This window comes from Podarcis vaucheri (assembly GCF_965113315.1).
Source record: "Podarcis vaucheri genome assembly, chromosome: 1".
NCBI classification, from domain to species: Eukaryota; Metazoa; Chordata; class Lepidosauria; order Squamata; family Lacertidae; genus Podarcis; species Podarcis vaucheri.
This window is the reverse complement of record NC_138759.1, coordinates 120,661,760-120,675,186: the sequence shown is the minus strand read 5'-3', so window position 1 is coordinate 120,675,186 and position 13,427 is coordinate 120,661,760. Positions and strand designations below refer to the sequence as shown.

Here is a 13,427-nt window from a genome sequence, read left to right as displayed (position 1 = left end):
AGCTGGGACCCCAAGACTAGCAAAGCACCCGTCAACCCCACAATGCTGCCATTCTCTTTATATATATATACTGTGTGTGTGTGTGTGTGTGTGTGTGTATATATATATATATATATATATAATTTTTATTAATTTCAACATACCACTTATTATACATTCCACAGAACTTCACATCTTATACAATCTTTTTGGACTTCCGTCAGTACCTCTGATGATCCACCATGTTTATCATTTCTTCTGCATGTCTTAAATTCCTATTGCCTTTAATTATCTTAACTCACAATCCACCTCTTTAACCATTTTTGCAATAATTCAAATAATTTACCTCACAAAACTTCTTGCAAACCTAACAAACATAATCTGGTCATCACAATTACTTTTCATATAGTCCGTAAATTTACACCAGTCTTCTGTGAATCTCTGGTCCCGCAGGAATTCTTCCGGTTACTTTATCCAATTCAGCATTGTCCATCAATTTCATCCTCCATTCTTCTTTTGTCGGTAATTCTTCTTGCTTCCATTTTTGTGCCAATAATATTCTTGCTGCCATCAATGCTGCCATTCTCACTTTATAAGGACCTTCCAGGAAGAACAGAGGTCACGTGAGAGAATCCTCAGTTTGCACAATCTCTTCCAGATTAAGGTCTGGTCTACACATGTGGAAGATTAGGCTGTACCTCTTCAGATGGTATCACTTCACTTTATGGAAGTGAGTCGTGGGCAACTTACAACCATCAGGAGCCATGCCTCAACGCCTTCCTCATGCACAGCGTCAGGAGAATTTTGGGTACCACACAGCAGGACAGAGCTCCAAACAAAGATGTGCTCTCCCAAGCCCACGATCCCAGCATGTTCGCACTCCTGTCTCAGTGAAATCCACGCTGGCTTGATCACGTCCACAGAATGGAAGATGGCAGGATGTCCTCCTGGGAGGAAGCTGGCTTCCTTCACCAGGCCAATTGGCAGACCAACTCTGCACCACAAAGGTGTCTGCAAAGTTGACCTGAAGGCAGGCAACATCAGCCCTGCCATGCGGGAGTTCCTTGCAGATGACCACAGTGCCTGGAGACAGGCAGTCAAGTTGTGTATCCATAGCAGCAACCAGTGGAGAAATGAGAGAGAAGAAACGCCATGGTGCCTCTGCAGCAGCACAACCGGATGCCTTCAGCTAAACTTGCCTCTACAGCCACAACAGGCGCTGCAACCTTCCAACAGCTTGACCTCATCCCCAAAGGTGCTCTCCTCCATTGTCTCCCGAGACAGACGGATGCCAACCAACACATATGGCAGAATAGCCTGTACTGTTTCAGATGGCTACTGGTGGGAGAATACCACTTTTGAAAGTTCCCTACATAAGCACCTCTTTTGTAAGTGAAACATAACTGTAATACAGTGGTGCCCCGCAAGACGAATGCCTCGCAAGACGGAAAACTCGCTAGACGAAAGAGTTTTCCGTTTTGGAAGTGCTTCGCAAAACGAATCTCCTATGGGCTTGCTTCACAAGACGAAAATGTCTTGCAAGTTCCTGCGGGGTTCCCCCCCCCTTTTCTAAGCCGCTAAGCCGGTTATCAGCTGATCCGATAAGCTGATAAGCCGCTAAAAGCCGCTAATAGCGCTAATCCGCTAATCTGTCAATGGGCTTGCTTCGCAAGATGAAAAAACCGCTAGACGAAGAGAATCACAGAACGGATTCTTTTCGTCTTGCAAGGCACCACTGTACAGGTTCTAACCTAGCAAGCTACCTGAGGACTGATTTATTTAGAGTAGGATTCATAAATGAACTCCACTACCTGAAGTATAAATTACTCTCACCCATGTTACTACTTGGACATTCTGCTACAGATGCAGACCAAGTCAAAGAGTGCTCCAGGACCATAATTCTGTGGTAAACGTAAAGGGACCCCTGACCATTAGGTCCAGTCATGGCCGACTCTGGGGTTGCAGCGCTCATCTCGCTTTACTGGCCGAGGGAGCCGGCGTGCAGCTTCCGGATCATGTGGCTAGCATGACTAAGCCGCTTCTGGCAAACCAGAGCAGTGCACGGAAACGCTGTTTACCTTCCCGCCAGAGCAGTACCTATTTATCGACTTGCACTTTGACATGCTTTTGAACTGCTAGGTTGGCAGGAGCAGGGACCGAGGAACGGGAGCTCACCCCGTCGCAGGGATTCGAACTGCCGACCTTCCGATCGGCAGGTCCTAGGCTCTGTGGTTTAACCCACAGCGCCACCCCCGGACCATAATTCTGTGGTAGAGCAGTGTCTATCTTTTTTATTATTATTAAATGTATATACTACCCTTCATCAAGAGATCTCAGAGTTGTTCACAGAGGGAAAAATACAAGATAAGACATAAGTAAATAGTTAAACCAAAACAATAAAACAATAACCACCCCCTCCTTCCCACAGATACATTTAAAAGGCTGTAGGATATTAATCAGCCAAGGGCATGGTTGAAGAGGAATGTTTTTACCTGGCGCCTAAAAATATATAATAAGGGCAGCAGGCGAACCTCCCTGGGGAGAGCATTCCACAAACGGGGAGCCACCACAGAAAAGGCCCATTCTCGTGTTGCTGCCCTCTGGGCCTTGTGGAGGTGCCACACAAAGAAGGGCCTAAGGTGATGAAAGCAGAGTCCGGGACAGTTTATATGGGGATGCTTGACATATAGCGGTCCTGAGCAGTTAAAGGCTTAATAGGTCAAAACCAGCACTTTTAATTGGGCCCAGAAGCTAATTGGCATACAAAAGGTCCCAGGTCCAGGTTCCGTTATCTCCTGGTGGGGCTGAAACCCTGGAGAGATACTAACAGTCTGTGTCAACGATGGTAAGGTACGTAGATAAATACTCAGTACAAAGCAACTTCCTTATGTTTCAATGTCCCTGTGGCCACTGGGCTAGCTGTTAGAGAGCAGTCTTTCCTGAGGGTCCAAAATCCCGAGCTACCTGTTTGCTTTTCTTCTGAAAGTGACCAAGTGCCTCCCATAACAGGTGCCTGGTATTGAACCGTTCTTCAAGGAAGCTAATTTTTGTCAGAGGCACAAGCTGTGTGGTAGCTCTAGTTTCTCGTTAAAAGCATTCCTTTTATCGTGTTCCATATGCAGGGCCCACTAGGCACTTAATTCATCGCAAATTTTAAATCACAATCTTTCAGGTTGGCATGACTACAGAAGAAATAGATTGCTTGGTTCACCATGAAATAATCAGGCAAGATGCCTACCCATCACCTCTGGGCTATGGAAATTTCCCAAAATCCGTTTGTACCTCAGTCAACAACGTGGTGTGCCATGGGATTCCTGACAGGTACTCCGAGTTCTTGTTTCTTTTCCCTCCCATTGCAGAATTGAAATATTTTGCTAGTACATTGTGTATTTCTTTTTATATTTTATACAATATAAATGCATGATGCTTTAAATCCACCCACTTCAATGGGTCTGTACGGAAGCTTCTTCCTTAATAGAGATTTCGCAGCAGCCACGCTTGGTGAATTGCACCCAGTGCCCGCAGCAGTTTTATTGAGTGCTACCAAAAAAATAGTCTTAATACAGCTGGTTGTCATGCTGTAAGAAAATGATGTTGGCACATAAGGGAGGTGTGCAGTAATAAAAACAATGATTAGTGCTTTGCCATCTCTTCCCAGCAGGCTATGGGGCGTTATCATCCAAGAGAGAGAAAATCACTCAAAAGAAAAATTACATTACCTAAAGGTGGATTAAAAAAAAAAAAGATTATACACCAATATATAGCTAATTATTAATTAATATTGCCTCTTCACAAAGTAAAAGGTGCCAACCATCAGTCTTGTAATTGTGATAAGATAATGATGGTTATAATTTTCGTTTCTTGCCTTTTATATTATTTTATATTGTGATATATTATCCCATTTATTTGTTTGGGATTCTTTTGAACCGGTGGGAGCTTAAAGACCAAAAGTGGCGATTCCATCTACCTCCTCCCTGTTCTGCTCAATTACGTTCGCTCCTCTTATGTTTGTTTAGGTGTGTATGTGATTATGTGCATGTTCGTGTGTGCGTTCTTATATTTCCTTATTGAGAACTGCCTATCACCATTATGTGTTGTTGTTCTTTCTCCCCTCCTATGACGATGCTTAAGCCGCCCTCTCCAAGATGGTGATATTATCAACATTGATGTCACGGTGAGTAATCCGTGTTTTTGGGGTTGCTGTTTTTTTTAATAGCCTTTCATCAACTTTCAGAATTTCTAGTAGCAACAGGAAGAATAGTAGATTGCAAATGTAGCGTACACGGGTAAATGTGCCGTTTTACATCCAAGCCAAGCAGCTGGTTTCCTCTTTTGTCCCCCCCCCCACACACCCCCTCTGTGTTTATTCCAACTAGACCCAGGCCTGACTTGAATTTAGGGCTGGAATCAGATGCACTGAGATCAATGTTGGCCTAAGTGAAATGTCAACCCAATCCTGCTATGTGTCATGTTTTTGAGAAGGTGTAATTGTTATTGATCCACTGTGTAGTTAATGCAGAGCACCACAGTACTGGGCAGCAGCTGAAGACAGATATGTATGAGATGAGCTAACATGAAGAAAGCCAGCATTTTTCCTTCACTCTGCCAAGATTGATCTCCCTCTTCCTGCTGATTTTGAGTGGGGCCTGTCATTATCTTACTCTGTCATTAGAGGCTACATTGGCCTGTGTATGTCAGTCTATTTGGACAGCAACTCTTTTGCTTTGCCGTATTCCCTACATTTATTAAAATCCCTGAAGGTAGTATTGTGTTCCATTTGTGGCATAAGAGCCCCGAACCCCTTTGCTCACAAATACGCAACTTGATCTGCGGCTCAGTTAATCCAAAATGCTTGGATTTCCCTCGAGACTTAAGTTTATAGCCCAATTCTTTGGTTTTGCACAACCTGACTCGCAGCTCCCTTAGCTCAAATTGCTTGGTTTTCCCTCGAGACTTAAGTTTAAAACCCAATCCTTTCACTTATCTGAGTTGTGGATCCCAATGTGTATATAGATATATAGATGTCCAATATAGCCACTGATCTAAATAGGGGCGTTCCATTTTTGTGGTATGAATCTTGGTTTGAAAATAAACCTTGTAAGAACCAGTTTATGCTCAAAGCATAAATAGGAATGTGTACAGTTATCAAAAGAGAAAATAGTTGGGTTTTGTCAATATTTCATAACCTCCTTTCCTTTACAACTCATTAAATTAATGTTGGCTATTATATCTTTATTATGCATGTAAGTCCTAAATTTTAATCTTTTAAATGACATGTATGTTTTTAAGCTTCCTGGATTTTTGGAAACTTCAAGTGTAATTGTAAATTTTGGAACAACGGGTATTTCCTGGATGCTAACGTTGATTTCACCTTTATTCCATCTGTGGTGCCTCTGTCGTGTTTGTAGTCCATTATACTCCTTTGAGGATTTTTTAGTTTTTTTGTCATTTTTGCCTTATGGACGCAGTGACCACCCATCAAGTTTAACAGATTTTGCAATGCTCAAGAAAAAATTGCATAACCATTCAGAGTTTCCAAATTCTGCAGTGATCATTACTAGGATGATATTGAACATTAGCCATACTCGGGGTAGACTCATATAATTAAGTCCATTAATTTTAATGGTTCTACTCAGACTTAGTTGGACACCATCCCTTGCTTCCTCCCTGTAAAATTTATTTCATTTAACGTTGGCACAGGTAGTACACTTTAACCTCTGAAGTCAGTTCATGTTCAGTAATAGTTTAGATAGATGTGGATTTAGATATTTTGATCTTTATACTGTAATAAGTATTAGTTTGTGGGGTTTTTAATAAAATATAACACATTGCATTCTGCACAACCCTAAACTAAGCATTGTAATGTCACCCATTTAACTACAGTGGTGCCTCGCAAGACGAAAAGAATCCGTTCTGTGATTCTCTTTGTCTAGCGGTTTTTTCGTCTTGCGAAGCAAGCCCATTGAAGGATTAGCGCTTTTAGCGGCTTATCTGCTGATCGGATCAGCTGATAAGCGGCTTAGCGGCTTAGAAAAGGGGGGGAACCCAGCAGGAACTCGCAAGACATTGTCGTCTTGCGAAGCAAGCCCATAGGAAATTCGTTTTTCGAAGCACCTCTAAAACGGAAAACTCTTTCATCTAGCGAGTTTTCCGTCTTGCGAGGCATTCGTCTTGCGGGGCACCACTGTACAAGTGACTTTTGCTGTTCGAAATACACATAGGCCTAATCCTCAAGTCTTCCATGTTGACAATCACAGGCAAGCTACATGTTAGATGCCAAAATATGACATGATGCATCAACTGAGGAAATATGCATCTAGAATTATTGAATTAGGTGGGCATGGAACAGCTTAAAATGTAAAGGACCCCTGACAGTTAAGTCCAGTCGTGAATGACTCTGGGGTTGCGGTGTTCATCTCGCTTTACTGGCCGAGGGAGGTGATGTTTGTCCACAGACAGATTTTCCGGGTCATGCGGCCAGCATGACTAAGCCACTTCTGGCGAAACCAGAGCAGCGCACAGAAACGCTGTTTACCTTCCCGCCCGAGCGGTACCTATTTATCTACTTGCACTCTGACGTGCTTTCAAACTGCTAGGTTGGCAGGAGCAGGGACCGAGCAATGGGAGCTCACCCCGTCGCAGGGATTTGAACCGCTGACCTTCCAATCAGCAAGCCCTAGGCTCTGTGGTTTAGACCACAACACCACCCACGTCCCATGGAACAGCTTAGTGGGAAGATTTAGTATGGAAAAATAGGAGGTGAAGAAAAGCTTACGTATTCTCCCTTCCACACAGTATCTTTGCTCAAAATCTTACCTTCCTAAAGCCACCTTTCTAAACCAAAACTATCCATCAGGGCATTCCTGTATGCAGTTGTGGGAATTATGCTGTTTGTCCTAAGAGTGGCCAACAGTGCAGTCCTAGTTGAATTCAATGGGACTTACTCCTAGGTAAGAGGGGTTACAGTTGTGAGGGGCATAGCCTGGGGAAAGTTCCAAGGGCCAGTCAGAGAAGTCTGGGAGCTTCATTCAGCTCCTAGACCAGTGGCTCCTCACCCCGGTTCCAACTGAAGGGCAATTTCATAAGCAGCCTGTGAGATGGCATAAGGGGTCTTCTGTTCAAAGTCAGAGGAGTCAACATGCACAAAAAGAGCTGTCAGGACTATGGTTTCCGGTTTCTTTTGACGGACTCCTTATCTTCCGATTACTCGCTTTTGAACACTGTACCAACACAACAAAAGTTGCATAATGGACAAGCCACAAACAAACTTTGCATGAAGGAGAAGCGATATGAATATTTCCCCTTGCTAAACCCCCCAGCACCTACTGAAGACTTTCCGCCCTTATTTCAGCAGGCATTACAACAGAACTCCATTATTTTAGTGTTAACTGGGGGTTTTGTGTTTTTTTTCCTAACCTTTATTTCATTGGATTGAGTGACTTGTTCATTGCTTAGAGATGACTGCAATTAAGCAGTATATAAATTGTCCAAATAACTATTAAATGTGCCTTGATTTTCCCCCTGAGGCACTCCAGAGCACCAATTTTTGCAGCTGTTGGGTTTTTTTTTTTTTGTATGCTCTTCTGCAGTTGTGTTTGATTCCTTCCAATGTTTGAGAAGTCACACAACCTAAAATACCTTTTTGGATCCTTGCTGCTGTCTGGAGCCCACAGAACTACAGCTTGGACACGTCTCATGGGACTGTTTACCTGCCCCCCCTTTTTTAAAACAAACCAACCAACCAGCAGAGCCATGTTACAAAAGTACTTTTGAAAGTCCCTTCTGTTTCAGGAAACACTTTGCTACATCCATTTATTTATCCACATTAAAGGTGCATATTCTGCTTTTTTTTTGGTCCAGTTATCTCCACAAGGTGGCTTACAATGCAGCTGCAATAAAATAGAATACAATAGAATAGAATAGAATACAAGCATTAAAAAAGCCTTTGAGAAAATAATGTTCTTGCCTGTCATGACTCCCAGAGTAACTCATTCCCCAAAGTGGAACGCCACTAGTGTCGCTCCTTAAGTAGTAGCAGTAAGCCTATGATAAAAAGCTCCTAGAAAGTGTACATCAAAGCAGTCTTGGACACAGCACCAATCGCATGGTTCCTTGGATCCTGGACTCTAACAATATTGCCTCCTGGAGCATACCCTTCAACATTTCTCCAATGAATTTCATTATTTATTTATTCATTCATTCATTCATTCATTCATTCATTCCCCACCCATCTGACTGGGTTGCTTCAGCCACTCTTGGCGGCTTCCAACATATATAAAAACATAATGACACATCAAACATTTTTTTTAAAAAATCCCTATACATTGCTGCCTTCAGATGTCTTCTAAAGGTTGTATAGTTACTTATCTCCTTGGCTTGGGAGTCCCATAAGTCCGTATCCTTCAACATTTTCTCTGAAGAAAATAGGAACATCCGACAATAACCCCCCCCACACACATTTTTCAATGAAAACAGGGATGCCCTAAGGAAAAGAGGGATATTCTGGGATCAAATCAGAAACTGGGATGGCTTCTGTAAATCTGGGTCTGTCCCTCGAAAATAGGGACACTTGGAAGAGCTGCTACAGCCCTAGTGCCTGATTTTATGCATATAATGGTGCAAATAAATGGCTCAGGACCGCAATACCTCAAGGACCACCTCTTCCCATATGAACCTACCTACCCAGACCCTGAGATCATCTTCTGAGCCCCTCCTTTGTGTGCCCCCTTCTCAAGAGTTCCAGAGGGTGGCAACACAAGAATGGGGCCTTCTCTGCAGTGGCTCCCCGTCTGTGGAATGCTCTCCCCAGGGAAGTTCGCCTGGCGCCTTCATTATACACCTTTAGGCACCAGGGGAAAATGTTCCTTTTTAACCAGGCCTTGGGTTGATCTGATTTACATCCTATGCCCTTTTAAAATGTGTTTTTTGTGGTGGGGGATTTTGGGTTGTTTTTGTTTTTATTATGTATTTCGTGGTTTTATATCTTGATTTTATTCTGTGACCGCCCTGAGACCTCCGAGTATAGGGCAGTGTAATAATAATAATAATAATAAATAATAATAATAAATGGCTTGAGCCACTACTGCTTCTAAGGCAGCATCCTGTATCATTCAAGACCATGGGCAGACAAATTAAGGCCCAGGGGCTGGTTCTGGCCCAGTCGCCTTCCAAATCCATGGACGGTCCGGGAATCAGCACGTTTTTATGTGAGTAGAAAGTGTGCTTTTATTTCAAATGCATCTCTGGGTTATTTGTGGGGCATAGGAATTCATTCGTTATTTTTTTTCAAAATATAGTCCGGCCCCCCACAAGGTCTGAGGGACAGTGGACCGGCCCCCTGTTGAAAAAGTTTGCTGACCCCTGTTCAAGACGGTTGGCTCTGATTCCTACCCCCAGCTTCTAGATCTTCCTTCTATTTAAATCAAGTACAGTGGTACCTCGGGTTAAGTACTTAATTCGTTCCGGAGGTCCGTTCTTAACCTGAAATTGTTCTTAACCTGAAGCACCACTTTAGCTAATGGGGCCTCCTGCTGCCACTGCACGATTTCTGTTCTCATCCTGAAGCAAAGTTCTTAACCCGAGGTACTATTTCTGGGTTAGCGGAGTCTGTAACCTGAAGCGTATGTAACCCGAGGTACCACTGTATATATTAGTTGCCCTACAGCCCACTTTTGCCATGGAAACAAAATATTCTTTCTGCATTACAGGGCCATTGGCAGTTTGTAAGCTCCTTCTCCTCGTGCCATTAGTTCCTTCTGCTAGTCTTTCCCCTTGTGACTGATGCTTTGTGTTCTGGCATTGGAACATTTTACCCTAAGACCAGATGACATGTTTCTAAAGCTGCAGGCCTCAGCACACGTGGCCTGAACATGAATTCTGTGGAGCTCAGTGGCACTTACTTCTGTAATTTTGATAATGTCGCATTTATTCCCACAAAGGTATGCTTCTTGTAGATTCAGATCTAAGCTAATTCCAGTGTTAACACCCCTACCTTTAAAGTACCATGAAAAAAAATAATTTTCTAAAGTTCACTCTAAATTTTCCCTTATAATCATAGAACCTTTCCTGGTACCATAATGTGAAAATCACAAGTAAAATGTCTACTTCCTGCAGTTATTGATCCTCCTCCTTTTGGTTAGTCTATAATAATTCATATCTAATATGTCTGAGGAAGACTTTCTTGACAGTGTTTATAATTAACCTTTCCTAATGGGCATAAACTGGGCCATTTCATAGGTAGAAGCAATGATTATGGACCGAAGAAAAGGACAATTGCGGTACATGGCTTTTACAATAATTTGTTTATGGATGTGTACACAATCTATAAAATGATTAAATAATAATCTGCCTATCAAATGTAAATGCTCTTTTGGTGAGCGCAAATTGTCTAGGAATAACAAACTAAATGTATTTTACTCTTATTAATTTGCAGAAAAATTAGAGACTACAGCGGAATGTGTTTTATTTACTGCAATCACATGGACTTCACATATTGTTTAAAGGATTGTAGAAACCAGTTCTTTGTACTTCACTGACTACCAACACACTACAGCTCTTAACCAATAATTATCATGTAGGGCTATCCCATCTCTTAATAGACAGTCATAATTTTAGGATTGACACTTTGAAAACTACTATATTCTACTGATTTGCTGTAACTATTGTTTATGCACCTTAAAAATATAAATAATGAAAGATGAATTGTATGCATTGTAGCAGTGGTTAATAAAGCATTACCAGCGTAATACATCTTTATAAAAGATGTATACTTTATACTTTATATCTTTATACTGTCTTGCTTTTCCAAGGCTATGGAGAAGTGGCTGAAATTCTAAGATTTGATTTTTAAACTATGCTTTTTTACCCACCCGCAACGTAGTAGTGGCTTAAGGGATTGTGCGCTTTTGTGTCTGAAAGACCGAGAGGTAAAGTAATAAGCAAAAGGATACTGAGAAATGCCCTAACTCCTGAAAGAAAATAGTATAGAGATTTTACTGGGTAGTGAAAATGATAGCATCTGTTGGTTTCTATTCATTAAAAATAATGGAAGCAATTAACCAGATAAAATTGCTGTACCATCTCCATTTGTTAGGTTGGAGCAGCTGGCCTGGTGGCTTGCATCCAGTGGGTGCAATCCGGAAAGACAAAGGCTGTGATCCTGTACACACTTACTCAGGAGTACGTCCCATTGAATTGAATAGGACCTCTGTCTGGCTAGTCATGTATAGGATTGTTAGGCATGCAAGTCCCATGATACTTTGGGGAGACTTTCAGTGATCTTCTGCACCCTTCTTAGAAGGAAGTTGCTTTGAGTTCTGCAATACTTTCTTCTTAGTTGCGATGCTCAGTATGGCAGTGAACATACAGTCATATGCTTAATAGTGCAGTCCTATGAATGCGGGTGGCGCTTTACTATGAATGCTTAGTCACAAGTACATAGTATAGTGCTCAGTGTAGCTTACTCCCTAGTAAGTGTGCACACTTAACGGGGGGGGGGGTAAGTAGTCTTGAATATAGTGGGATTTGCTTGTGGCTAAATATGAATAGGATTGCTTATTCATATTTAGGAATAGGAATGTGTCTCTATTTTCCAAGGACAGTCCCAGATTTACAGAAGCCATCCCTGTTTCTGATTTGATGCCGGAATGTCCTGCTTTTCCTTAGGACACTTTTCATTGGAGAAACGTTGGAGGGTATGGTAGGTAAAGGTAAAGGGACCCCTGACCATTAAGTCCAGTCGTGGCCGACTCTGGGGTTGCGGTGCTCATCTCGCTTTATTGGCCGAGGGAGCCGGCGTACAGCTTCCGGGTCATTTGGCCAGCATGACTAAGCCACTTCTGGTGAACCAGAGCAGTGCACGGAAATGCCGTTTACCTTCCCGCCGGAGCGGTACCTATTTATCAACTTGCACTTTGACATGCTTTCGAACTGCTAGGTTGGCAGGAGCAGGGACCGAGCAACGGGAGCTCACCCCATTGCAGTGATTCGAACCGCCAACCTTCTGATTGGCAAGTCCTAGGCCCTGTGGTTTAACCCACAGGCTGTCCCTATTTTCAGTGGAGAAATGTCAGTGGGTATGGAGTTATGTGACCCCCCAGCCAAGGTGATAACCTTTAGAAGACATCTGAAGGCACACCTGCATAGGGAAGGTTTTTTTAATGTTTAATGTTTTATTCAGCAGGTGCAGAATGCCACGGTGAGACCCTTTACGGGGTCCTTGCCACGGGATCACATTCACCCGGTGCTATACCAGCTGCACTGGCTCCTGGTGGAGTACAGAATCAGGTTTAAGGTGCTGGTTTTAACCTTTAAAGCCCTATATGACCTAGGACCCTCGTACCTACGGGACTGCCTCTCCTGGTATATCCCATGGAGGACCTTACGGTCTTCAAACAAAAACATCTTGGAGGTCCCGGGCCACAGGGAGGTTAGGCTGGCCTCAACCAGAGCCAGGGCTTTTTCGGCTGTGGCCCCGATCTGGTGGAACGCTCTGCCAAAAGAGACTAGGGCCCTGTGGGACTTGACATCTTTCCGCAGGGCCTTTGGCCAAGGCACAGTCTGACCCCCTCCTTTGGTAATCCTCATAGAACTCTAGCCCAGTGGTTGCCATTAATTTGATTTTGAATTGATTTTAGAATGAATTGATTTTAGAATGCTGTGTTACTTTTATTGTTGTTAGCCGCTCTGAGCCCGGCTTCGGCTGGGGAGGGCGGGATATAAATAAAATTTATTTATTTAGGGGAGCTGCCCAGAGTGGCTGGGGCAACCCAGTCAAATGGGTGAGGTATAAATAATAAAATTATTATTGTTATTATTATTGAATAGGGTGTCCCTATTTTCCTCAGAGAAATGTTGGAGGTTATGGGATTGGACAGCATGACTAAAAGCATAAGTGGAAACAACTATCATTCAATATGGTGCCAAAAACAATCTGGATTTCACCTAAAAAAAAATTGTAACAAGTCTATCAAACCATCATATTCTCTTTAGTGAGTAAGCACAGTTATGCCCTGATGTGTGTTTACTTGGAAGAAAGTTATTTTGTACAATGAGGCCTATTTCCATGAAGACGGACATTGACTCTTTCAGGTTTTGTGCAGGACTAGTCTCATGTGCTTCCCTTTAAACTTAATAAGAAACATTTTGGTAAGCGCTAGCTTATTAAAATAATGCTTCTTACATAGATTTTATTTTTGTCTCTTGTGTACCTTATTGTGCATAGTTCTTAAACAGCAGATATTAAGACTCTGCCATTCTAAAATTGGAGATGTCAGCTGAGAAATCTATAAAGTACTCTAGTTTGAAACTATTTAATAAACGTTAGCTGCTGATAAAATCTGAACTGTGTAATACCATACAGTGACAAAGCTAAGACTTTGGTTTCTCTGATGTACCTCCAGATAACCAGTTTAATCAGCATTTATCCTGATCTTCTACCACAAAGGTTA

General features: G+C 42.5%; 1 protein-coding gene across 6 annotated transcripts in view; it reads left to right on the top strand.

The window, feature by feature from the left end:
* Window positions 1-13,427, top strand: part of METAP1D (methionyl aminopeptidase type 1D, mitochondrial) — a 100,707-nt gene that overhangs the window by 59,695 nt on the left and 27,585 nt on the right. For 5 of the 6 annotated variants that reach the window (XM_082209283.1, XM_082209282.1, XM_082209281.1 and 2 more), the window contains 2 exons: window positions 3,152-3,300; window positions 4,111-4,153. In XM_082209283.1, the coding sequence (XP_082065409.1) occupies window positions 3,152-3,300; window positions 4,111-4,153 (192 nt within the window). Of the gene's footprint in view, window positions 1-2,508; window positions 2,830-3,151; window positions 3,301-4,110; window positions 4,154-13,427 lie in introns of those variants that run through there. The other variant, XM_082209286.1, reaches the window with a different exon arrangement.